We start from the raw sequence: 25,888 nt of genomic DNA, 5'->3' as shown, positions 1-25,888 counted from the left end.
CTGGAATTACAGGCTTGAGCCATTGCGCCCGGCCGGTTGTACGTTTAACCTTTTGAGAAACTTCCAAACTATTTTCCACATCAGCTGCACCACCAGCCATTCCCACCAGCAATGCATGAGGGTTCTATTTTCTCTGCTTCCTCCCTGACACTGTTAGTTTCTTTTTAAAAAATTATAGCCATCTTAGTAGATATAAAGTGCTATCTCATTGTGGTTTTTTATTTGCACTTCCCTACTGATGATGTTGAGCAATTTTTCACATGCTTATTGGCCATTTGTATATTTTCTTTGAATAAATGTCTATTTATTTATTTTTGAGATGGTGTCTCACTCCATCGCCCAGGCTGGAGTGCAGTGGTGCGATCTCTGCTCACTGCAACCTCTGCCTCCCGGGTTCAAGCGATTCTTCTGCCTCAGCCTCCTAAGTAGCTGGGACTACAGGTAAGCGCCACCACACCCAGCTAATTTTGGTATTTTTAGTAGATATGGGGTTTCACTATGTTGGCCACGCTGGTCTTGAACTCCTGACCTCAGGTGATCTGCCTGCCTCGGCCTCCCAAAGTGCTGGGATTACAGGCGTGAGCCACCGTGCCTGGCCTGAAGAAATGTCTATTTAAATCCTTTGCTTGGCCAGGTGTGGTGGCTCATATCTTTAGTCTCAGGAGGCTGAGGTGGGAGGATTATTTGAGCCCAGGAGTTTGAGGTTACAATGAGCTATGATTGTGCCATTGCACTCTAGCCTGGACAGCAGAGTAAGGCTCCGCCGAAAAAAAAAAAAAAAAAAAGAGGAAGAAGCAAAGTGTGGAAGTCTGTAAATGCTACCCTTTGTGTTTTCTGTGGGTTTTTTTTTTCTTTTTTTTTTTTAGACAAGGTCTCACTCTGTCACCCAGGCTGAGTGCAGTGGCATGATAACAGCTCAATGCAAGCTCTGCCTCCTGGGCTCAAGCGATCCTCCCACCTCAGCCTCTGGAGTAGCTGGGACTACAGGCACGTGCCACCATGCCTGGCTAATTTTTGTATTTTTAGAAGAGACAGGGTTTCGCCATGTTGCCCAGGCTAGTCTCAGACTCCTGGACTCAAGAGATCTGCTCGGGGATTACAGGCATAAGCCACCGTGCCTGGCCCCCTTTGTGTTTTTTTTCTTTCTTTTTTTGAGGCGGAGTCTCGCTCTGTCGCCCAGGCTGGAGTGCAGTGGCCGGATCTCGGCTCACTGCAAGCTCCGCCTCCCGGGTTTACGCCATTCTCCTGCCTCAGCCTCCCGAGTAGCTGGGACTACAGGCGTCTGCCACCTCGCCCGGCTAGTTTTTTGTATTTTTTAGGAGAGACGAGGTTTCACCGTGTTAGCCAGGATGGTCTCGATCTCCTGACCTCGTGATCCGCCCGTCTCGGCCTCCCAAAGTGCTGGGATTACAGGCTTGAGCCACCGCACCCGGCTCCCTTTGTGTTTTATGTGTTGTATATGCACAAATGTTTCTGGAAGTATACACTATGTAGTGTTAGTGGTGATGCTTTTAGAGGAGGAGACTGGGAAACTGGTATGTGTTAACCACAGTGATGTATCCACACCCATTTCTCTTTTCCAGGAAATATGGAAAGACTACATTTCTCAACCTTCCTAGTAGATGTGATGTCATCAATTGGAATTGGGCAGAAGAATGTGTCACTTCAGTCCAAGGCAATTAAGTGTTAATCTCAGTCTTTTCCCTCTCCCCTACCCCGATCTGAGCAGTTGAAATCAAATAACTGAGATTATGGTGATGTCAGAAGGACGCACTCTGGATTTAAGTCACTGCTGGGGGAGAACAGTACACCATCATTGTCTAATGTGGGGTGAGTAAGAAGTAAGTCTTTGTTGTGTTAAGCGACTGAGATTTGGAGTTTTATTTAATCCACCACATGTGGTGGATTAAAGATGGCCAGACATTTTTTGACATTCCTTTTTTTTTTTTTTTTTTGAGATGGAGTCTTGTTCTGTTGCCCAGACTGGAGTGCAATGGTGCAATCTTGGCTCACTACAACCTCCACCTCCGGGGTTCAAGCTATTCCTCTGCCTCCGCCTCCTGAATAGGCAGGATTACAGGCATGCGCCACCACACCCGGCTAATTTTTGCATTTTTAGTAGAGACGGGGTTTCACCATGTTGGTCAGGCTGGTCTCGAACTCCTGACCTCGTGATCCGCCCGCCTTGACCCCCCAAAGTGCTGGGATTACAGGTGTGAGCCACTGTGCCTGGCTTGACATTCCTTTCATTGAAAGCTTTTTTATATTTATTGGTCAAATCATATTTCTCTTACATAATTAATTAGAGATACATTAAACAGCAAGTTAAATGTAAAAAGCAGAAATTTGTCTCCATATATTATGTTATCTCAAATTTTATTTCAAGTGATCTTTGTAATACAGTCTTTCATATTCTAAAAATAGAACATGAATATTTTTAGTCAAAATCAATCACTTCTTTATCATATACTACTCAAAAATGACAATTTATTTAACATTTCCTAGGTGTATTTTGTGAGTCAAAAAAGGATTAGGAAACCCTGCCCCAATATGACTCCTTACCTGAGAGAAACAGCATCTCTGCACCTCACAGCCAGGCCAAGCCCTGTTAATATCCTCTCCAATGCACACAGCCAGAGTTCCTTATTTATATAGTGTCTCCAAGCACCCAAGAGTCAGCCAGTTCTAAAGGGAATTCATCACTGTCATCAGCTGGTCCTGGGTCTCCATGGGCACCGTGCCTGTCTCCTGAGCATGCCTTTTACTGAACGTTACCACCCATCTTCAACAGAAATACTCCTTCAAGAGACAGGCCAGGCCTGGGCTGGGGCTAGAGGTACAGAGACATCTGGGACCCACGTCCTGATCTAAGGGGCACTGCACAGATTACAGGATGGTGTGATAACTGGCGACAGTTATAACTCGAACTCAACTGGGGCTGGTATCTGAGAAGCTTGAACTTAGTGTAGGGGCAGGAAAGTACTCCTGGAGGAGGTGATGCATGATTAGGAGCCAGGCCCGCTAGAGGGGATGGCGTTCCAAACATCAGGCTTGGCCTGTGCAAAGGCTATGGGCGTCTAAGACAATGACATATGGGGGACTGAGCCCAGCTCACTGTGGAAGCAGGGCAGTCTACACTGACCTGGGGGCGACTGGGTCTTGGCTGCTTTCTACATCCTCTGACCCGTCCCCATCAGAATCTCAACAGACTCGTCACCTCCAGGGCCTGCACTGCTTTCCCAAGGTTGCCCAATTTCTCTTGTTTCCTAGGGATGGCCAGGTCTGCCAGCACTCAGAGGGCAGGGCCTGCTGGCATGCCCCAGGGTGAGGCTGGGCCCAGCGAGTCCCTCCTTTCGTGGGTCACAGGAGCCTGAGCCTGCAGAGCTGGCTCTCTAGCACCTAGCTAGAGACGGTTTGACCAGTGCCCTGCGACCCACGGTTCACTTTTAAGGGTACCCACAAGAGATGTGTCTGCTCCACCCAGTGGGGTGAAGCGTCGGGCTGAGTCAGGATGCTGGGGTGCTGGCCATCTCAGCCACCCCACTCCCTTGCAACCCCAGGCAAGCAAGTCCCTTCTCTCCTCCCGGCCAGGGGCTTTCCAGATGAAATCAGCTGCACCCCTTTACTCTCAGGGACCTAAAATTTCGGCGATCATGTGGAGCCATAAACCCTTCTGCCTCCTGTCCTCCCAGCCCCGCACCCACCTGGCGTTTTCGTGTCACGGAACCTCTGCACGTGCTCTTCTCGAGGCCTAGAGTCCCTCTCTCTCCCTCTGGCCAACTCCTATTTCATCCTCACAGACCCAGCTCGAACGCCATTATCCGCGGAAAGCTGGGATTCCTCCCTTCCGTCTCTGCTTCCTTATCTCGCTGTCCTGCTAAGCCGGCCCTCAGTGTACGCGCAGAGCCCGGGGCTGAGGGCCTCCGGGTCCCTGACTGGGAGCGCGGCCGGGACCGCAGCGGCACGGGGAGCATCAGCAGTTGTCGGACTCCGCCCGGGCACGACGGGGTTAAGGGACCCGGGCCTTGAGGGCCCCACCTCCGGAGCGCTCCACCCGCGTGGGGGAAGCCGCCCCGGAGGCTCCGACTTCGCTCCTGCGCCACAAGAGCACCCACTTAGGTGAACATTTCGGACGGGGCCCCGGCGGTTCAGACCCGGAGGCGGCTCCTCCCGGCGTCGGTCTTCGGTCCTCCCAACCAGAGCGCTCTTGGGACAAGCCGGGGATTCCCCGCCACCGCCCGCCCCCTGGTGTAACTGAGTCCCCGCAAGGCCCCGCCCCGGCCTGGCGCAGTCCTGGGCGGGAGGAACGCGCCGAGAGGCGAGAGAGCGCGGCCATGGCTGGGCCCGGCGTCCCCGGCGCCCCCACAGCCCGATGGAAACGCCACATCGTGCGGCAGCTGCGTCTTCGGGACCGTACGCAAAAGGCGCTCTTCCTGGAGCTGGTGCCGGCCTGTGAGTGCGCCCCGGGGCTGAGAGGATGGCCGCTGAGGGGACGCGGCTACGGGCGCGGGGAGAGGGTTTGACTGGCTCCTCCGCCTGTGACCCGAGTGCGCTGTGCCTTGTGCCTTGAGCCTGTGCGTTACGCCCACCCCGACTGCCAGGACTCCGCCCCTTGCCATCCAGGCTCTGCTTAGAACCTGGACAAGCCCCTCCTGTCCCCGGGGTAGGGGCTTGATTACTGCACTTAGTCTCGGTAGCGCAATGAAAGAACGCGGGACTTGTTCAGAGCAGCCACTTATTGGCCCATCCGGAGACGGGCGACACTCGGAACCTCTAGGGAGGAGGCTGTGCATCTCAGGCTCTGCCGCCGACAGGCGACGCTGGCGCAGTCTTATGGAACACCTCCCCGTCAGCCTACCCAACCTGAGGGGGCATCAGGGGGCCCCGGGCTGCTGGCGGATGCCGGCTGAGTCCAGCGAAGTCGGACTCTCAGAATTGTTTCTGGGCAGCTGGTCAGGATGGGGTGTGGCAGTTCACGACGGGATGAACAGGTGTGCCGGTTGTCGCGCCTCTGGCCACCTGCGATTGTATGTCTGCGGTTGGAAGTCTAATCACAGTCCCTGCGGCTCTCTCACTGGGGCTAATCTTGGCCAAACCCCCACAATCAAATCTGCTCTTAGCCAGGGAAATTTCTCTGCAAGCTTCCAGGCTGCTGGTCCTCTGCCTTCAGGGTTTCGAGGCCAGCCCCCACCTCCAGCGGCCACACTTCTCCACTGCTCAGACAGTGGAACCGTCCAGTGTGAGGGGGGGTCACCTCCCCCCGCCCAGGGAGCTGAGAGTCTGAGGGACTGGAGAGACCTGGAGGGCTGAAATCAGACCGAAGGGCCAGTCTTGAGACCTTGGGCAGGTCACAGTCTTCTTGTTAATTGGGTATAGAGACCTTCTTTAGGTTTGCTGGGGGTTGCAGTACCCTGGGGGCTGAGGTGGGGTTTTCGTGAGAACTAGGCCAGGCCCAGGGGCCTCAGTCAAGGTGACAGACAGGTGGGAAGTAGTAGTGTGGGAAGGAAGTTGATGAGGAGGGAGCTAGGCCTGGGCTTACCACCCCGCCCTCCCCTGGAACTGGTGAGAAAAGAGGAAGTGACTGTTGATGGGGGAGGGAGTGTGTTCCAGGGTCAAAACCTCCAGAATGTCTGCTGAATAATTGCTTAAGGACTTTCTATTCTAGCCTGGGGGTACCTTACACCAGGGCTGGGGAAGTTGGGATTATTTATTTATTTATTTATTTATGAGAGGGAGTCTCTCTCTGTTGCCAAGGCTGGAGTGCAGTGGTGCGATCTCCATTCACTGCAAGCTCCGCCTCCCGGGTTCATGCCAGCCTCCCTTCTCAGCCTCCAGAGTAGCTGGGACTACAGGCGCCCGCCACCACGCCTGGCTAATTTTTTGTAATTTTTAGTAGAGACGGGGTTTCACCGTGTTAGCCAGTATGGTCTCAATCTCCTGACCTTGTGATCCACCCACCTTGGCCTCCCAAAGTGCTGGGAATTAAGGCGTGAGCCACCGCGCCTGGCCAGGGATTATTTTTAAGTGCAGAAAGCTAGAGCCCTTGGAGGGGAAGTGACTTGCCAAAGGCCATTGACAGGTAGAGCTCGGTTTATCACTTTCTGGGGCTAAGCCTTGCTCTGAGGCAGGGATGAATCAATCCCAGGCCCCTTCCTTCCCTCAGGACCCTCAGCAGGCAGTACCCTGCAGTGGTCCTCCTTCTCTCCCTGGGAGAGCAGGTCCTCTTTCGGGTGGGCCTGGGGACCAGTGCTATGAGGACACTGCTAGGGCTGAAGGTCCTGTAGAGCTGCACAGACGCCCCTCAAGCATGCGGCAGAGACCAGCCTGCCAGAAGCTTCCCCATGCCTAGCATCTCTGGGCTCCTGCAGCCATCCTAGCCGGAGATAACTTGCATGCCAGGGGGCTGCTGGGTATCTGTCTCTGCCCCAGGTTCATTCTTTTGCACCCTCCAGATAACCATCTCTTAGAGAAGGCTGAGCTGCTGGACACATTCTCAAAGAAGCTGCAGCCGGAGCCAAACAGTGTTACTCCCACCACCCACCAGGGCCCCTGGTGAGTGTATGTGTGTCTGTGGTCACAAAGAGCTGCCTGTGCTGGGTTCATTCTCTCCCTAGCGCCTCATCAGCCCCTGGCTGCTGCCCAGGGGTGGTGGGGGTGGTGGGGGAGGCAGGCCCTTGGCCTTCCCACAGGATAGCTGTTTAGAATCTCTTTCCCTCCAACTTTCTTTGTCCATCTTTCTGCATTTGTCCCATCTCCTTCCCCTCCCACCCTCCCACCCCTACACTTAACGTCTTTTCCCTTTCTCAGTCTTTTTCGATTTCCCTGTTCCTTGCCTGATGCCTAAAGAAAGGATCTTGCTACCTATTCCAAAGAGGGAGTGAAGATAAGAACCAGGAATAGATTGGAGTTCAGAGTTGGGAGGTGCTTTTTTTTTTTTTTTTTTTTTTTTTTTTTTTGAGACGGAGTCTGGCTCTGTCAGCCAGGCTGGAGTGCAGTGGCCTGATCTCAGCTCACTGCAACCTCTGCCTCCTGGGTTCAAGCAATTCTCCTGCCTCAGCCTCCTGGTGCGTTCACCACCACCCCTGGCTAATTTTTGTATTTGCAGTAAAGACGGGATTTCACCATGTTGGCCAGGATGATCTCGATCTCTTGACCTTGTGATCCGCCCACCTCAGCCTCCCAGAGTGCTGGGATTACAGCGTGAGCCACTGCGCCCAGCTGGGAGGTGCTTCTTGAGAAGGGTCCTTGGCCAAGGCCTAGGGGAATCTTGGAGCAGAGGAGTCATGGACAGCTCATTTCTAGAGACTTGCCTTTTCCTTTACTGGCTTGCTAGCTTCCATCTTCCCAGGAGGAAGTTAATGGCTCTTGTTTTAGGCTTTTCATGTAGCATCCCTTGGGTGCCTTTGGGCACTTGGGTGAACCGGGGAACACTGAGCACCACTCTGATTGGTTGGCAGGGAGGAGTCAGGGCTTGACTCAGACCAAGTCCCATCACTGGCCACACTGAGGGTGAAGTGGCAGGAGGAGGAGGAGGGGCTCCGGCTGGTCTGTGGTGAGGTAAGTTGGGAAGGGGTCTGAAAATGGTGTAGAGAGATGTGGTCCAAGGGAGCCAGCCAGTGAGGGGTACTCCTGTGTTTGCTGCATTCTCCAAGCCCAGTGCTGCAAGCATTGAGTGAGCCCTTGTGTGTGCCAGGCTCTGACCTGAAGCTGAGCAGGGGTCAGAGTGCCCCGGGCAGCCCACAATGAAGTGGGCTCCAACAGCAGCTGGAGGGAGTTAGGTGTGCAAGGGCCTGGCAGCCCATTTCCCTTCCACATTGTTTAGCCTACTCTGCTCACTACTCCATGGCTAACCCCTCGCCCAGCCATCCCCAAGGCCTAGCACCAGTTGATGCTCAATGTACATTTGCAGACTAAGGTTCATTTAGCTCACTGGCAGGGTGTGGATGCTCCACCTGACACTACCGCCTTCCCTGTCCCCTTGCAACAGTGTCTCTCGGCTTCTCTTGCACCATGCTCTCCTGGTTGCCCTCTCATTTTTGTGATTGTTGCCTCTGAACTTCCTTCACTGGCTCCTTTCCCTCCTCCCTATTCCCCTCCCTTCAAATATGGGTGTTCTTGGGGCTCACGGACTCCCATTTTCTGTTTGCCAACTCTCAGATCTGTCTCTAGCCCAGCCTTCTGTTCTGAGCTCCTGACTCTCTTGCTCAGCTGCTTTTTGGACATCACATCTAAAATCAGGCTCACCATCTCCCCCAGAATTTGGCCCACGCTGTTTTGGTCCACGCCGTTTTGAGAGTTGACTCCCTGCAGGCATTGGGCTAAACATTGTCTCAGTTAATCCTTCACAACTTTATGGTTGCAGAGGAGGAAACTGAGGCTTGGAGAGGTAGAGCCAGGATTTGGGCCCCTCTCACACAAATCACCTTCTGTGCTCTCCATTTATTCTCTCAACATCTATTGACAGTTGCTATATCCAAGGTACAGGGAATGCAGCAATAAACAAGAACTGGCCCATGGGGCTTCCAGTCCTCTGAAGGAGACTGTGATAGCCCAGTAAATACACATCCAGCCACAGCATGGCAAGTCACCTGCCCAACAGAAGTGTGGGCATAGGTACGGACTCATTTAAAAATCTTTCCCAGAGCTGCTGTTGTAGGTCCAATTCAATATTTGTTTGAGAGGTAATTCTCAAACATCTGACCCCCCACGCCACCCCCTGCCTTTGGGCTGTGAGCTCCCCAAGCCATGGGATGTCTTGGTTTGCCTCCAAGGCAAACTATATCCATAGGGCCTGTGTCCACAGTCCATTCCATACTAAGAACTATTTGTAGACTAAGCTATGAATGAGGTGGGCTGAGCTTCCTGTGACTGCCCCCCAGTGGTTCTCACACAGGCTGGAAACGCCAGGGCACCTCTGACTATTCCCAGCCCTCCATCCTGAGCTGGTCACAAGGTCATGTTGACTATCTCCAAATCCATCAATGTCTGTTTCTTGTACCATATCTGACATGGTACAAGTAACTTTCATCCTACCCTGGAACACTCCTTCAGCACTCCCTGTCCCTTCTCCATACAGCTTTCAGAGTGACATATTTTAATTCAAAAAAAGATCTCCATTAAAGACAAGCAGTACACAAAACATGCTTGTAAACAACTCAAGAGAATAGAAGCCATAGAGTAAAAAGTAAAGACCCGTCTTACTACCTCTCTCCATGGTTAGTGTGCTGTAGATCTTCCAAAGCTCCTAGCCTGGCTAACCCGTTGAGCTCCCCAGGCTCCTGTTGCATTTCCTGCCACTCTCATCTCTGAGCTCCCGGCTCCCTTTGCCTGGGATACTTTCCCTGGCCCCCAGCATTCCTTCCCTGGACACACACCAGCCAGTACCCATTGGATGCGCCAGTGGATGGGGGCAGTGGGGAGGCTTTTTCTTTTCTTTTGTAAAAATTTCTCTGGTAGTTCCACACATCACAAGCATTTATCATTATTATTACTTTAACTTTTTGTTTTAAAATAATTATAGATTCACAGGAAGTTGCAAGGATAGTCCAGAGAGTTCCTGCGTCCCCTTCCCCCAGCATCTCCCACTGGCTACATCTTACATAACTATAGTACCCATAACCAGGAAACTGGGATTGGTATGAAGTGTGTATATGTCCTTTATCATTTTATCACGTGTAGATTTGTGTGACCATCAAGATATGGCACTGTTTCACCACCACAAAGATCTTCTTTTTTTTTTTTTTTTTTGAGACGGAGTCTCGCTCTGTCGCCCAGGCTGGAGTGCAGTGGCCGGATCTCAGCTCACTGCAAGCTCCGCCTCCCGGGTTCACGCCATTCTCCTGCCTCAGCCTCCCGAGTAGCTGGGACTACAGGCGCCCGCCAGGTCGCCCGGCTAGTTTTTTGTATTTTTAGTAGAGACGGGGTTTCACCATGTTAGCCAGGATGGTCTCGATCTCCTGACCTCGTGATCCGCCCGTCTTGGCCTCCCAAAGTGCTGGAATTACAGGCTTGAGCCATTGCGCCGGGCCAAAGATCTCTTTCTTGCTACCCCTTTTTCATCACATTCACCCCTCTCCCCCCAACCATCCCTAACCCCTGGCAACTACTAATCTGTTTTCCACCTCTACTACTTGAATTTTGAAATAAAATATTGAATGGTATAACATAATGGTATAACATAAATGAAAGCAAGTGACAGGTGAGAAAGTGGAGGTTGTGATCAGATTGCTCAGTGGTGAAAAGAATTATGTCATAAATGGGGCCAACTATGAATAAAGGTGCCCCAACCCGCATGTGCAGATTCCCTCTCCGCAGACTCACTCATAGGGCGTCATGTCAGTGCAGGTGGCAGCGCCAACCTTGCTCCTCAGTCTGTCCTCACCAGGCCCACGTGAGAACACAGGAACAGATTAGCAATAAGAACCCCCAGCCTTGGCCAGAGGCGCCTCTGGCCCTCATGTTCTTTTGTCACATTGGTGGGAGCTGCCTTGCCTGGGGTCCGTCTCTCCCACCGACCCTGCTTGGCTCTGAGTTGAAGGCATGTCGAGTGAGGCGGGGGTGCAGATGAAATGACCCTCACTGCCTCTCCTGGGCTGCCAGGGCTGTTCCCATACTGAGTCTGGGCCCTGGCTGCCCGAGTCCATGCCTGATTTTAGCCTTGTGTGCCTCTGCGCAGGGCTCCTCGCTGCTGAGACCTGAGCTTGGGCAGGCCTGGGTTGAGTGAAGCCAGGAAGCCCCCAGGGAGGGGTGGGGAACAGAACTCACATTCCCCTGACCAGCCTGGAGGGTGATGCAGTTACGTGGCTTGGGCTCACATCTCTTAGCTACGTGACTTTGGGCAAGACACTTAAACCTCTCTGTGGGTGTCTTCGTCTGTGAAGTGAGAGTGGCAGTACCAGCCTCCCGGTGTGGTGAGGATGGAAGGAGCACGTAGCCTGCTGGGGACATCATGGCGCCCGAGGGCCGGATGGGCATTTAGCAGCCTCTGCGCTAGGAGTCCTCGCAGTGGTTCTGCATGGCGCTGGGAGCGGAGCGATGTCTTCCCACTCTTCAGGCGAGGCAGCGTAGCGGGTTGCTCTGGCCAGAGAGGTTCCTAGTAGGGTCGCAGAGGAACGAAGCAGCACAGCGAGGATTGGGACCCAGGGCTGACTCCAGAGCCCGAGGGCCTTCCACTGCTCCACAAACAGCAGTGCGTCCCTCTGCAAGGTCCCAAACCTGTGTGGGGCTCAGCTTGTTTTTCAGGAAGGGGGCGGGCAAGGGAGCAGCCGACTGTCCCTTAGCGCCTTCGGCCCAGGAGGGACTAGAGGCCTGGAGGGGCCTCAGCGCCGCTGTGCTCACCTGTCCGCCCCCAGATGGCCTACCAGGTGGTGGAGAAGAGCGTGGCCCTGGGCGCCTTGGAGTCGGAGCTGCAGGAGCTGCAAAGCAGGTGAGGCGCGGGGGGGCGTGGGCGCGGGCGACCGCGCCCACCTCGGGGAGGCCCAGGGCCAACTATGCGGGAGAATGGCGCGGGCCAAGAGCTTTCCCCACGTGCCCCCGAGCCTATCGGTTGGTGCCAGAGGACCGAACGGCTGGGCTCTGAGGGCGAAGTCTGGGGGGAGACCTGGCTTAGCCACCGGCTAGCCGCGTTTGGCATGGGGAGGTCGGTCTCTGCTCCGAGGCAGATTTCCACTGGGCAGTGACGGGGGAGGCTTGGGACCCGCTATCCGCTCTTTCCATCCTCCAGGCTGGCGGCCCTGGAGGTCCGCGTGGCACGGCTGCGAGAGGCACGGGCGCAGCAGGCCCAACAAGTGGAAGAGCGGCGGGCGCAGAACGCGGTACAGCTGGAAGCTTACCAGGCGCTGCGCGCGCACGTCGGGCTCCGGGAGGCGGCACTGCGCAGGCTCCAGGAGGAGGCGCACGACCTGCTGGAGAGGCTCGTGCAGCGGAAGGCGGGCGCCGCAGCTGAGCGCAACCTGCGCAACGAGCGCCGGGAGCGGTGAGGGAACAGGCCCCGCCCCTTCTGAGGAAAGGCCCCGCCCCCGAAGGGAGAGTCGGGCCTCGCTTGTGTCTGGAAGGGAGGCGGGCAGCAGCCGCCCACTGGAGAAAGGGACCGGGTCGCGCCCCGCCTGCGTGCGAGGCGCCGCGCCAGGCTCTCAGGATGCTTTTTACCCAACAAGGGCCAAGCAGGCGCGGGTGTCCCAGGAGCTGAAGAAGGCTGCCAAGCGGACCGTGAGCATCAGCGAGTAAGAGTGGGGATGGGCCGGTCCAACACTTGTGTTCTGCCTCCCGGCCCAGCCTGCCTGCGACCACCCAGGCCGCCGACTGTAGTTGGGCATAGCCGTGTGCCGAGGCCCCCAAGTAGTCGGGGCCCACGGGACACCTGCAGAGGACCGTGTGGTCGTAGGAGCCTGCATGCGTGCCCGCTGCACGTGTACCCACACAGACCCCTCATCACTGGGAATTCCTGTCTTAAGCGTGTCCTGTGCTGGGGTCGGGAGGGGTTGGCTTGGTCCCTTGGCGTTTCTGAGCTTCATTTCTCCTCCTAGGGGTCCGGACACCCTAGGCGATGGGATGAGGGAGAGAACCGAGACTCTGGCTCTGGCCCCTGAGCCAGAGCCCCTGGAGAATGAAGCTTGTGAGAAGTGGAAGAGGCCCTTCAGGTGAGGACCCAGGTGGTGGTCTCAGAGCTCTGAGCTCAGCCCCACCCCAGAGGCTGCCAGGGTCTTCCTCTTGGACCTTGGAGTCAGCTCTTGGGTTGGGAGGGAGCTTGAGGAGAGGCCGGAAAGCTCAAATCTCCCAGGGCTAGTCTGACCTCCATTGTCTGGAGCCACTTGCTGTCAGTTCCATCTCACCCACCCCAACCCCTAACCTCAACCCTTTCCCTCCTTCTTGGGATCAGAGCTCGGGGGGTGGAGTGTCAGGCTTGTGAATAGCTGTCACCAGGAAGGAACCTGTGGGTAAAGCCCAGAGCCCAGTCATGCCAGGCATGTGTGTGCAGCCATAGGTGTACAAGCATGTGCATCCACAGGGACATGAGACACAGGTGTGTACAAACTTGACTAAGCCCGTCTGTGTGTGAACTTATGAGCATGTGTAGATGTGTGCTAATACTTGTGGGACCTGATTGGGGCTTCAGACCTTGGGTACCCCTCCGCAGGGTCTCTCCTCTTGATTTGCCTGTCATTGAGGCTGCCCCTCTCCGGGCCCCATTCCCCAGCCTAACGCCTCTTCTCAGTCTTTCCTTGCAGGTCCCCAGTGTCCAGGTCTTGGGGCAGTGAAGAAACCGTGGAGAGGGGCATGAGATGCTGGTCCCCAAAGTCCTTGGGAGCCCTTGTGGGCCAAGTAATTGCAGGACACACCCTCTCTTGGGCATTGCTGAGGTCACCCAGCAAGCCTAGGCTTTCCCCTCTTCCTATCCCCACCCTGGGGGAACCTTTAGCGCCTCTTCTCTCTGTAGGCCCCAGCTCAGCTTCCCAGGAACTTTTGTTGGTGGGTACTTGTAGGGTGAGGCAGTTCTTCTCATCATGAGGGAGACCTTGGGAGACTTTCATTACCAAATCCATTGCTGCCCTGACCTTCCTGGGACTGGTCTGGGTCATCCTAGTCTCCTAGTCTTGGAGAAGTCAAGTTCTTGTCCCAGACTTGAGAGGTTACGAGCCTCCAGGTCTCTGGCAAAGTGTGGAGATGATGGACAGCCATTTGTACACACACCAGCCAGTCCCTTAGCACATCTCTCTCGGTTTTGTCTCAGGTCTGCCTCAGCCACCTCCCTGACGCTGTCCCACTGTGTGGATGTGGTGAAGGGGCTTCTGGAGTAAGTGTGTGTGTGCCTGTGTGCACCCACGTGTGTGTCAGGCTCCCCAGCCCAGGCTTGGTCTGTGTCTGTGCCTGACCTGTCCATCCTTGTGGTGCACAGCTGTCTGCCTGTGAGTCTGTTGGGCCCTGGAGACAGGAGCCAGGTGAATGGCCTCAGCCCCAGCCCCTGCTCAGCTGTCTTCCAGGTTCTGTCATCACAAGGGTCTGTCTTCATCCAAGGTCCTCACAGGGGACCAAGAGCTCCAGCCTCAGGCAGGGCAGGAGCTCCTACTCAATTGGGAAAAATGCTCTGAAATGTCAGGGACTCATTCAGAGTCACAGAGCCAAGAAGTGGCAAGACTGGGATTGAAACCCCAGCCCTGAGGTTTCTTTGCACCTACCAACCCTACCCTGCTCCTGTGCCTGCCTCTGTGTGCTCTCCACACCGACCCCTGGGGTAAAGGCTGGGTTGAGGAATGCGCTCGCTGCTTCTTGGGGCCATGTTCTGCCTCCTGCCCCATCTGCTTCCTATGGTTGATGCCTTAGGGGAGCTGAAGGCTCCCACCTAAGAAGGCCTTGCTGAATGCCCTCCTGACCCCAATCCACCTTACGCCCAGTTTTAAGAAGAGGAGAGGTCACTCAATTGGGGGAGCCCCTGAGCAGCGATACCAGATCATCCCTGTATGTGTGGCCACCCGACTTCCTACCCAGGTTCAGGATGTGCTGGTAAGGGAGGAGCTGAGCCATATGGGTGGGGCAGTGGTGAGGGAGTGCAGGTACAGGGGTGGTCCCAGGAGGCCAGGGAAGCAAGGCTGGGCTCCTCAGCAGGAGCAGGAGGCTGCCTCCCACAGCCTGTGGTGGGAGTCACGCATGTTATGATGGGGGCATGGGCCAGGGAGGGAGAGAGAGGAGGCTGGGAGGCCAGGAGGCCAGGCAGGAGAGTAGAGTAGCATAGCACGGAGGCTGCTGCGGGGGTCCAGGCAGAGGTGAGAACACCTGGTGGGGCCAGGTTTGAAACTCAAAAGTGTGGACAGAGAAACCGGGGATGGGGATACCATGTCTGCAGCAGGCTGTGTCTGCACAGGCACCGGTGAGAGGGCCTGTGAGCACCCACAGAGATATGTGTGGGGAGGGCTGGGGCACCAATCTCCCCTTTCCCCACAGGATGCCCACCTCTCTGAGGTCAATGCTGTTCGTTTTGGCCCCAACAGCAGCCTCCTGGCTACTGGAGGGGCTGACCGCCTGATCCACCTCTGGAATGTTGTGGGAAGTAAGGAGCCCTCCCCTGCAGGCCAACTCGGGGCTTCTTTCCAGACCCGCTCCTCAGTCCACTTGGTGGGCAGAGGTCTTGGATCTCTTTGCGTTTCTCCATCTGGAATATTCTGTGGGCAGTGACTAGACAATGCCTTGGAAAGAGTGAGACTCGGGGCTCCGTGCTCTGAAGAAGGGTGAAGCCTCCTGGCTCCTAGGGTCCAGATTGGCAGAATGGGGAAGGCTGAGTTCAGATGGTCCCTGATGGGGGTGGGTGGGGGTCCCCTATCATGAGGTCCTACAGGGACAGGCCCTTGAAGAGCAGGTCCCTGAGTCTACCACGTGACCCTCTTCTAGCGTCACTTGAGCTCTCAGAACTCAGGTAAGGGATGAGTATGAATTGTTGGCCTTGTCCCAAGCTCTGTGCTCTGGAGAGGGGGTGTCCTGGGGAGTCAGAGCTGGCTCCTGGGGGCTTCCTAGAAAAGGCAAGTTTCTGGCTGGCCTGATCCTGACTTGCTGCGTGACCCACAGATAGTCCCTTCTCCCTGGTCCTCTCTAGCCTGGTCTGTGAAATGACTAGCTGTCCCTGGGACCCACTGCCAGCAGTTAGGGGAGGTGTAGTCTCCAGCCCAGGCCACAGAACAGACCCAGCGATCCTGTGGGGGTGGGGGTGGGGCTACGGGGACTGATCTTTGCTCTCAATCCCAATTCCTCCATTTTGTGAGGTTAGGATCGCATTTCAACTGTCCCTTCTCCTGGTCCTCCCAGGTCGTCTGGAGGTCAACCAGACCCTGGAGGGAGCTGGTGGCAGCATCACCAGTGTGGATTTTGACCCCTCGGTGAGGAACTTTGCCCCAGTGGCATGGGATTGCGCCCCCTCTGATCTCCACACTGGACAGGTGGGGGCTCTGGGACCTGAGGGCGTAGCATGGATACCTTAGAACCAGGCCCTTGGGCTCTTACACAGATCCTCCTCCCTGGGCCGGAGGCTCCTCTGCCTGCCTTGGAGACCTGGGCCATGGGAAGCTCTGGGGCAGCCCCTAGCCTCATTCTCTGGCCCGAAGGATGTTGCCTACGGCTTAGCACCTGTCATTTTCCTCTCCCATTTCTCCAGGGCTACCAGGTTTTAGCAGCAACTTACAACCAGGCTGCCCAGCTCTGGAAGGTGGGGGAGGCACAGTCCAAGGTGAGGCCTGACTGGGGAGGCTGCCTGGGGGTCAGGGATTATACCTCAGGACTAGGGGGCCTGTTATGGGGTCTTGGCCAAACTCTTGATCCGCACTTGGGGCCGGGGTACAGGAGACACTGTCTGGACACAAAGATAAGGTGACAGCTGCCAAATTCAAGCTGACAAGGCACCAGGCAGTGACTGGGAGCCGTGACCGGACAGTGAAGGAGTGGGACCTCGGCCGTGCCTACTGTGAGCCCCAACCCCACCTCCCCTCCCCACCAGCCAGGAGCCCCAGGCCAGAGTACGAGTGACCTCACCTGCTCTCTGGGAGTGGCTCTGAGATTCATAGGCATTTGGGGGTGAAACCTCTCAAGGCCCTCCAGTCCCCCAATGGTATCCCCCAATGGTGTTTTCTGCCTGGTTTCTTGGTGTCCACAGGCTGTGGGTGGGAAAAAGACGTGGGTGAGTCCTGGGCTGGGAAGCAGAAGACCTGGATTCTAGTCTTGGGAGGACACTGCGTTCTGGGCCTCAGCTTCTCCATGTGTCCTGTGGGGTGGCTCCCGACAACTGTCCTCTGAGGCCCTGGGGTCTGCTGCTTGGTCCCCAGGCTCCAGGACCATCAATGTCCTTTCCTACTGTAATGACGTGGTGTGTGGGGACCATATCATCATTAGTGGCCATAATGACCAGAAGATCCGGTTCTGGGACAGCAGGTGACAGGCGCAGGCTGGGGGAGGACTGGGGGAGGGCTGGGGACAGGGCTCCCAAGTTCTTTTTCCTTTCTCTGGCCATGGCAGGACAAGTTTTGGTGGCACTTTGGGCAGGCAAGGCTGTGGGGCTGGCACTGCCAGCTAGTGCCTCTTGGCTGGGCTCAGCTCCCCCAGGAAGCCGTGCCACACTGTCTTCATGGCTCTTGGTCCAATGCTGGACTCCACCTGGACCTTGTAACCAAGATGGAGATGTACCGTTTTCCATTTAGTTACCACTTTTTTTTTTTTTTTTTTTTTCTTTTTTTGTGACGGAGTCTCGCTCTGTCACCCAAGCTGGAGTGCACTGGCCAGATCTCAGCTCACTGCAAGCTCCGCCTCCCGGGTTCACGCCATTCTCCTGCCTCAGCCTCCCGAGTAGCTGGGACTACAGGCGCCCGCCACCTCGCCCGGCTAGTTTTTTTTTTTGTATTTTTTAGTAGAGACGGGGTTTCACCGTGTTAGCCAGGATGGTCTCGATCTCCTGACCTTGTGATCCGCCTGCCTCGGCCTCCCAAAGTGCTGGGATTACAGGCTTGAGCCACCGCGCCCGGCCTAGTTACCACTTTTATATCAAAAGGAAAAAAAATTATTTTAGTTGTTTTTTAAACCAAAGATCCTAACTTTGGGCTTAAATTGTTTGTAAAAGCAAAGCTAGAGGCCGGACATGGTGGCTCACACCTGTAATCCCAGCTTTTTGGGAGGCCGAGGTAGCCGGATCACCTGAGGTCAGGAGTTCCAGACCAGCCTGGCCAACATGGAGAAACCCTGTCTCTACTAAAAATATTAGCAGAGTGTGGTGGCAGATCCCTGTGATCCCAGCTACTTGGGAGGCTGAGGCAGGAGAATCGCTTGAACCCAGGAGGCAGAGGTTACAGTGAGCCCACATTGCGCCACTGCACTCCAGCCTGGGCGACAGAGCGAGATGTCTCAAAAAAAAAAAAAAAAAAAAAAGCAAAGCTAGAGCCAGTGCTAGGCCTGCCTCAAGCCTTTACTGACTGATCTCCATCAACTACTGTTTGCAACCCTTCCTTCTCTCTCATATTTTTTAAAGACAAGACTTCATTGCTCAGATGATGTGGTGCTTATTTTAGTGACCCAAAGGTTTCAAGGGCTCCGGCTTTCAAATCAAAGTCTAGGTTCCTCGATGGAGGCAGCTGGCTGCAGTGGGGAGAAGGGAGATGAGTCACGGGCAGCCTTTACCCCAGCGATCCAGGGCCCTGGGGTTCCTCTGGACTTGGTTAGCTGGGAAGGCTGCTGCGCCTGGCCCCTTCCTGTCAGGAGTGGCCTGGCTGGGCTGTTCTTCATCCCTGTCTCTGTCCTTGTTCCTCAGGGGGCCTCACTGCACCCAGATCATCCCTGTGCAGGGCCGGGTTACCTCCCTGAGCCTCAGCCACGACCAGCTGCACCTGCTCAGCTGTTCCCGAGACAACACACTCAAGGTCATCGACCTGCGTGTCAGCAACATCCGCCAGGTGTTCAGGTACCAGCCTCATGCCTGCTGACCCTGTGGCCTTTGCTGGGACAGCTGAGCCTCTCTTCTCCTGTAATAGACCCTCTTGGGACCCTCCCTGGAGGCCCCTCGAGACCAGGTCCTGCTGAGGTACCAAACCCCTTGACAGAGTGGAAGCTCTGGAAGCTCCCTGCAGAGGAACTAGTGGTGATCTCTGTTCTGACCCCAGCCCTGTCTGTCCTCAGGGCTGATGGCTTCAAATGCGGTTCTGACTGGACCAAAGCTGTATTCAGGTATGTCTGTGAGAGCATATGCCTGTTACCAAGTGTGCCCTGCCGGACCGTGTGTGTGCCCTCCTCTCTGACCCCACCCCCACGTTTTTTGCTCTGCTGTGGCCACTACAGCCCGGACAGAAGCTATGCACTGGCAGGCTCCTGTGATGGGGCCCTTTACATCTGGGATGTGGACACTGGGAAACTGGAAAGCAGACTTCAGGGACCCCATTGGTGAGCATGGCCTCCACCTGGCCACCTGCCTGGCCCCAGTCCTGCCAGGCTGATTCCAGGTTCTGACATACTGGGACTCTGGAGTCTCCAGCCCTTGTCCCTCCACCTCCACCCGACCAGAGCCCTTTGCAGTTCACAAGGTACTTTCCACACACACTGGGTCTGTCCTTTCCACAGCTCTGTGAGCTCACTTTACAGATGAGGAAACAGGCTCAAGAGAGGGCCTCAGACTACCCAGGTCCAGCAGTTGGGGCAGAGCCAGGTTGCAGGCATAGTTCCCAAAGCCCCCCTGAAGCCTGCCCCTCCCTTTCCCTAGCACTGCTGTCAACGCTGTGGCCTGGTGCTACTCCGGGAGCCACGTGGTGAGCGTGGACCAGGGCAGGAAGGTTGTGCTCTGGCACTAGGGCTACGACTTCCCTGCCTGGGCTGGAGCTCTTGCCCGAAGCCTGAAGCTTCCCTCGGCGCCGTGCGGGGGTTGGGGTTGGGACTGGAGATGGCCTTGGGATTTAATGGGGAAGAAGGCCTGGCAGGACCTGGCCTGTTTGTTTAAAAATGAAGCTAGTTTTTCTTTGTATTTTTATCTCTATCTCCTCACTTTTTCTCCCCAAGTAGAAAAAAAATGATATCTAAACTGCGTCTGCCTGCCTCTTTGCAGCATTCATGGTACAGAGACCTTTGGGCTAGTGGGCTCTGGGAGACCCAGGCTTGGCCCCCTTCCTCCTTCCATACAGAGCTGGGGCAGCCAGCCCAGTCTCTGCCTGCGGAGACAGGTGCTGCTCAAGTCTAACCATGGAAACAGCAGGAAGAAAGGCCCTGAGGTGGCAAAGAGCCATGGATGTGACTCCTGTTCCAACCTGGTCCTGAGGCCTAAGCAACATGTTAGGCCCACCTGCTTCAGGCACCCAGGGTAGACTGTGAAGCTGAGGAGGGGCTGGGGGAGCTCTGAGGAGGGGGCAGGGAGGCAACCCAGAGGGGTCCTGGTGGGAAGATCCTAAAAACCCAGGTAGTGATATCAAAGTCCTTGGTCCATGGGGCCTCCCTTAGACTGGGCCTGCGTTCTTCCTCCAGAGGTAGTGCCCAGGGTGGGGCAGAGTAGGACCTCTATGTGTCTGTGCCTGGGGGAGGGCAGCTGTGGGCCAGACGTGGGCCTGGGGCTTTGCTTACAAGGCAGAGCCCACAGGGCAGAGTTGGGGCAAATCAACTTCCTTCACACCTAGGACTGGGCACAGGCCTGTGGAGACAGACAGTGTTGGTTAAATGGCAACACCTATACTCTGTTGACTCCCAGACCATTCACTACTTTTGGTTCACCTGCCTCCTGGCCATCATCTCCCCTGCAAGTGACCTGTTCCTCCTGCAACCCATGTCCCTGGGACCTTGTGCTGCTGGATCTAGTACTCCTCCATCCCTCCTGCCACTGTGGGCCACCTTCTAGACTTGCAGTCTCCCCATCCAATCCTTTCCCTTACTATGGCCAGAGCGACTTTTTTTGTTGTTGTTGCTTTTGAGACACAAAAAACCTCACTGCGGCCTCAAACCCTTGCAGCCTTAAACCCCTGGGTTTAAGTAAGCCTCCCACCTGGTTCTCCCAAAGGACTGGGATTACAGGTGCACAGCACCATGCTCAGCCCAACAGGGTGACTTTCTAGGGTGTCGTGGTCACAAGTCCAATCCTTTGGAGTTCCCCTACTGCCTTTAGAGACCACCCCCAACCCCAGCATGAAATTTGGAGCCCCTGGGATGTGACTGCTGGCCTCTCAGCTGCCTCTTCATTTCCTTGCTATTCACTCATTCATTTACTCATTTAGAGATGAGGTCTCACTATGTTGCCCAGGCTGGTCTCAAACTCCTGTGCTCAAGCGATCCTCCTGCCTTAGCCTCCCCAGTAGCTGGGCCTACAGGTGCATGCCACCGTGCCTGGCTATTTCCTTGCTATCATGAGTGTGTCTCAGACATGCTTTTCTTTCTTCCCAGAATGTTCTCCTTCCCTCCCAGCCCCCAATTCAAATTTTTCTTTCAGGATTCCCCTTCCTTTGCCTGCCAAGCTGGGTAGAGGCCTCCTCTGTCTCTGAGCTCCCCTTTTGTATCTGCCTCCCTCCATTTTAAGCCAAGGAACTCTTGGAAGAGGCCAGGATAGGAATACATTTATTCCTTGGGATCAGGCCTGGCACAGAGAATGACTCAGGAAATGTTTATTAAGTGGTTAAATTTTCTTATTCAGGCTGGGCATGGTGGCTCACACCTGTAATCCCAGCACTTTGGGAGGCCGGGGAGGGGGGATCACTTGAGGTCAGGAGTTCGAGGCCAGCCTGAGCAACATAGTGAAATCTTGTCTCTACTAAAAATACAAAATTAGTTGGGCGTGGTGGCACATGCCTATAATCCCAGATACTTGTGAGGCTGAGGCAGGAGAATCACAAACCCGGGAGGAGGAAGTTGCAGTGAGCCGAGAATGCGCCATTGCACTCTAGCCTGGGCAACAAGAGTGAAACTTCATCTCAGCAACCTTCTCTTATTCAAGGACTCAGCCAGTCTAACAGTCTAAGAGTCTTGGGTTCCAACAGTCTTCAATACTGAGACTTCTACTCTGCCCCAGCCCTCATGCCCTGGCTCCCAGTAGCCACCAGGGGTCACCAGCTGCCTAGTCTACTGTGGCCATTCCAATTTCCAGGGACACACAGCTGGGGAGACTGACACTCCTACAGCCACCGTGACTGAGCCCTTAGGAGATGCTGCACCCTTTTTGCAGCGTTATTTGTTCCTCCCAACTACATTGCCATGTACATACCATGTTTCCCAGGTGAGAAAACTGAGCTCAGAGAGGCCCTGGAGCTAGACTGTGGCTGCATTACACACACACTTTTTAAAGCAAGGTGTTCAGATTCCCAATTAGGCAGGGCTGCAGGGCATGCCCCCTCCCCCAGGGTGTGCCCCCTGCCTGACACCACGTGGGTAGAGGTGTGATGCTAGCCTTGTGTCTAACCTGACTCCCTCTCTGCATCTTTGCCCTTTTCTGTTCTGGGTCCTGAGCCTGGATGGTTAGTATCCCTTGAAGTGAGGGACACGCAGGGACACAGGAGTGAGGGAACTGGAATCCTGGGAGGCCAGCTGTGCCATTGTGTTTCTCCCCCATTTCACAGGGTTGCAGTGGAGACTGTGCTTAGAGAGCCCAGAGGAGGTGCTCAGGAAATGGTCTGACTGATTTCTGGGACGGTGACCCCTCGGCTCCCCCAAAGCCTTCCCTTGTACCTTATGGGTGTCAATCTTACCACACATGTAGCTGCTGTCGGGTGGAGTTGCCTCTCTCAAGGAGCACATGTTCACCTTAACTTGCTTGGAGGTCCCCCTCCAAGTAGGAGAGGGTGATTCCTGGAGGAACAAGTCCGTAAGGCCAGAAACAGGCCAAGGAGTTCCCGGGAATGAGGTAGGCAGGAAAAAGAGGAGCAGGAAAAAGAGGAGCTCACAGACTGAGCAGAGGAGTTCAGAGGGGCATGTCAGCAGGAAGGCTGTTCCTCCCTCCAGTCTCTTCAGTCCCGTTCAGCAGAGGGGTGAAAATGGATGCTGACAGCTCCTCCAGGCTCTCAGCAGTCAGTGCTCAGGTTTTCAGAACTCTGGTGCTCAGGGGTTGCCTGCCTGAATTCGGGTGCCTAGGTCAAATCTGGAATGGCCCGCACTCATGGGTATAAAAACTGAGGCCCAGAGATGGGGCAGCTCCCTTGGCTCACATAGCAGAGCTGGGTAAGAACCCAGGCCTCTGATGCCCACTTTTCTAAAAACTGGATTCAGATTCTTCAAAGAGGCTGACCAGGGCTTCTGGAGGCCTAGTTCTGGGCTCTCCAGTTGTCTTCCTGGGAGATCTTGGGCAGGCTCTCATATTCCCCACCTGTGAAACTTCCTGCCCCAAGCCTCCCCAAAGGCGACACAGCTCTTCTGCAGAGCTGTTCTGTAGGCATGAGGACCATGGCCTCTGCCTGCCCTGCCCAATCTCAGGTCTTAGTGAGCCTGAGACCCCAGGGAGGGAGAAATCACAGATGCCCCTGTCCTGTGCTCCTACTGCCCCTTGGTCATCTTTCAGTCTCTGGCTTCATTCTGCTGTTGCCCTGAATCTCTCCTGCCAGATGCAAGCCCCTCAGTGACAAGGCTCCAGAGACCTGAACATGACCTGTGGCAGCATGTTTGCTGAATTGAATAGAGGTGGTCTCTGGAGAGATCTGACACCATCAGATGTGGACCCATCTGTGAGATTCAGACATATCCATGCCTGCATACAGGCTTTTCCACTGGAGGCACATTCACTCATCACAAACATTTTCAGCTTATCTGTACATTACCCTATTTCAACCTCCTGGATCTTAGAAGTTTGTACTATCTACTTGTTCCTACTTTACAGGTGAGGAAAGCAGGGTCCAGAGGGTGAAGGGATGAGCCTGAAGTCATAGCTAATCTGAGGTGGGCTGGGGATTGGAATACATTTCCTTTGGCTGTGCTCTTTTCTGTTCTTCACAGGAGCAAGTGGTGAAGAATGAGTTCTATGCGGAGTGTAGAAGGGCTGTGAGCCCTGTCCCTGGGTTCATTTCAGTTATGTTTCAGCACAAAACATTCCAGGAAAGGCTGGGAGCAGTGGCTCATGCCTGTAATTCCAAAACTTTGGGAGGGCGGGGCAGGTGGATCACCTGAGGTCAGGAGTTCGAGACCAGCCTGGCCAACACGGTGAAACCCCATCTCTACTAATAATACAAAAAAATTAGCTGGGTGTGGTGGCACATGCCTGTAATCCCAGCTACTTGAGAAGCTGAGGCAGGAGAATCGCTTGAACCCAGGAGGCACAGGTTGCAGTGAGCTGAGATTGCGCCATCGCACTCCAGCCTGGGTGACGAGCAAAACTCTGTCTCAAAAAACAAAAAGTTTTTCAGGAAAAGATTCCCAGACCAGAGCTCTCAGAAACAGACATAGCAAAAGTGTGTTTTTTGGCCTCTGGGACCAAGGGAAAACAGTCTAGGAACAAGATGCTCTTTGGCATTCATTTGGTTCTTGGCAGATTGAGCAGTAACAAGGCAAACACAGGAAGATTCTAGGAGGAAACTTAAAAGTTGCAGGATTTGGGGATAAATTACAATCCTCCCCCTTCTAACCTATAATTTCTGTAATTTAGTTATATTTCTGTCATGAAAAACTTCACAATGAACAAAATAAATGCGAAGATTCAGAGCAGCTGGATTTCATCTTAAGGCCACTGGGAGAGGGCTGGGCAGTCACTGGCCGCAAAACCAAAAGCTGCAGCTGGGTTCTTCAGGCAGTGAGTGGATACAGCAGCCTGGGATGCAGTTGCAACCTAGAGGATAGGGGTTTATTTTGTCCAAGGTCCCAGTAGGAGAGTCCAGTGGCTGTTTTCAATTTCTTGCCATCCAAAGAAGTCTGTGTATTAGTAAGTCTGGTTTCAAATACTGTGACCTTTTTTGTGTGATGTTCTCTGTATCTAGAAACTGAACTCATCCAGGGCATGCGAGTTAGATAAGCCCTTGGAGATCACCTCATTCCATTCCTTTTTTTTTTTTTTTTGAGACAGAGTCTTGTTCTGTCGCCCAGTCTAGAGTGCAGTGGTATGCTCTTGGCTCACTACCTCTGCCTCCCTGGTTCCAGCAATTCTCTTGCCTCAGCCTCCCTAGTAGCTGGGATTACAGGCACTGCCACCATGCCTGGCTAATTTTTGTATGTTCGGTATAGACGGGGTTTCACTACGTTGGTCAGGCTGGTCTCAAACTCCTGACCTCAGGTGATCCACCAGCCTTGGCCTTCCAAAGTGCTGGGATTACAGGTGTGAGCCACTGTGCCCAGCCATCATTCCATTCCTTTCAAAATTGAGGATGTGATACCTTAGAGGGAAAGGTCTTCCATCAAGCAGTGGCAGGGCTAAGGCCAGATGATGCCCTCCCACTGGGTCTCTGGCTTGTGAATGTGGCTGGGGTGGTGGGTCAGAGAGGAAGGGGAACTAGTTGGTGTGCTGAGAACCTGTGGCCTGATTGCATCATGCATCAAGTCAGTTCCTGTGATGGAGACCAAAATTTAGCTATGACGCTGGGGTGAGGCAGTTAGCTAAGCTTTGCCCTTGGTCACAGATGGAGCTTCCAGTACTGAAAGCAGCTTTCACTGGCAGCGAAGTCAGAAGATGGAAATGACATTTTGTGTCCTGACAGCCCTTCTCAACATTTTTGGTAGAGCACTTCACACACATTCTTTCCCTTGGGCCTTATGACAACCCTGTGTGTTACTATGGGCCTGGAAGACTATCAAGAACCTTAGTTCTGAAGGGAAGGACACTGAGAAGAGGCAGGAGAGGTGGTAGTAAGAAGAGTTTGTGGTGACCAGCCTGTGCCACACACTTTACATGGCTTCCTGGACCCAGTCTTATTCTCAGGTTCCAGATGAGGACACAGGCTCAGTCCCCATGGCTGTCAAGTGGCAGAGCCAGGATTTAACCCAGACCTCCTGGCTCCCAAGTCCATATGCGGTTGGTGGTAGTATAAATGGATATAGTCCTTATAGGAGGCCAATTTGGGCAAAATCTAACACAATTAAATACATACCTTTTTGACTCTCAAAATCCACACTTAGGAATCTACCCAACATTTATACTGGACCACATTTTTTTTTTTTTTTGACAGAATTTCACTCTTGTTTCCCAGATTGGAGTGCAATGGCGCAATCTCAGCTCACCGCAACCTCTGCCTCCCACGTTCAAGCGATTCTCCTGCCTCAGCCTCTCGAGTAGCTGGGATTACAGGCACGAGCCACCATGCCTGGCCAATTTTGTATTTTCGGTAGAGACAGGGTTTCTCCATGTTGGTTAGGCTGGTCTCAAACTCTTGACCTCAGGTGATCTGCCCACCTTGGCCTCTCAAAGTGCTGGGATTACAGGCATGACCCACTGTGCCTGGCTGAACACATTTTTATGTAAACAAGCAATGTGTACACTTAAGAGTCTTATGCA

The 25,888-nt window shown here is 54.4% G+C and overlaps 2 protein-coding genes across 5 annotated transcripts in view; one reads left to right on the top strand and one right to left on the bottom strand.

The window, feature by feature from the left end:
• STARD10 (StAR related lipid transfer domain containing 10) overlaps nt 1–3,836 on the bottom strand; it is a 56,887-nt gene extending 53,051 nt beyond the window's left edge. For 2 of the 3 annotated variants that reach the window (XM_030917461.1, XM_030917462.1), the window contains exons 1-2: nt 3,705–3,836; nt 2,563–2,685 (exon numbers count right to left, since the gene is read on the bottom strand). The gene's annotated coding sequence lies outside the window, so the exon portion shown is untranslated. The remainder of the gene's footprint in view (nt 1–2,562; nt 2,686–3,704) is intronic. The other variant, XM_030917463.1, reaches the window with a different exon arrangement.
• A 366-nt stretch (nt 3,837–4,202) lies between these two features.
• ATG16L2 (autophagy related 16 like 2) overlaps nt 4,203–25,888 on the top strand; it is a 29,363-nt gene continuing 7,677 nt past the window's right edge. The window contains exons 1-18 of one of the 2 annotated variants that reach the window (XM_010366860.2): nt 4,203–4,452; nt 6,453–6,552; nt 7,458–7,557; nt 11,352–11,425; nt 11,723–11,974; nt 12,156–12,221; nt 12,525–12,638; nt 13,730–13,792; nt 14,391–14,499; nt 14,938–15,043; nt 15,793–15,863; nt 16,139–16,210; nt 16,324–16,444; nt 16,803–16,908; nt 18,275–18,424; nt 18,640–18,687; nt 18,799–18,900; nt 19,217–19,531. In XM_010366860.2, coding sequence (XP_010365162.2) covers nt 4,335–4,452; nt 6,453–6,552; nt 7,458–7,557; nt 11,352–11,425; nt 11,723–11,974; nt 12,156–12,221; nt 12,525–12,638; nt 13,730–13,792; nt 14,391–14,499; nt 14,938–15,043; nt 15,793–15,863; nt 16,139–16,210; nt 16,324–16,444; nt 16,803–16,908; nt 18,275–18,424; nt 18,640–18,687; nt 18,799–18,900; nt 19,217–19,304 — 1,860 coding nt within the window. In that variant the 5' untranslated portion in view covers nt 4,203–4,334 and the 3' untranslated portion in view covers nt 19,305–19,531. Of the gene's footprint in view, nt 4,453–6,452; nt 6,553–7,457; nt 7,558–11,351; nt 11,426–11,722; nt 11,975–12,155; nt 12,222–12,524; nt 12,639–13,729; nt 13,793–14,390; nt 14,500–14,937; nt 15,044–15,792; nt 15,864–16,138; nt 16,211–16,323; nt 16,445–16,802; nt 16,909–18,274; nt 18,425–18,639; nt 18,688–18,798; nt 18,901–19,216; nt 19,532–25,888 lie in introns of those variants that run through there. The other variant, XM_010366862.2, reaches the window with a different exon arrangement.

Source organism: Rhinopithecus roxellana, chromosome 15 (genome assembly GCF_007565055.1).
Source record: "Rhinopithecus roxellana isolate Shanxi Qingling chromosome 15, ASM756505v1, whole genome shotgun sequence".
NCBI classification, from domain to species: Eukaryota; Metazoa; Chordata; class Mammalia; order Primates; family Cercopithecidae; genus Rhinopithecus; species Rhinopithecus roxellana.
The sequence above is the reverse complement of the archived record's forward strand: the minus strand, read 5'-3'. Positions and strand labels throughout refer to the sequence as shown.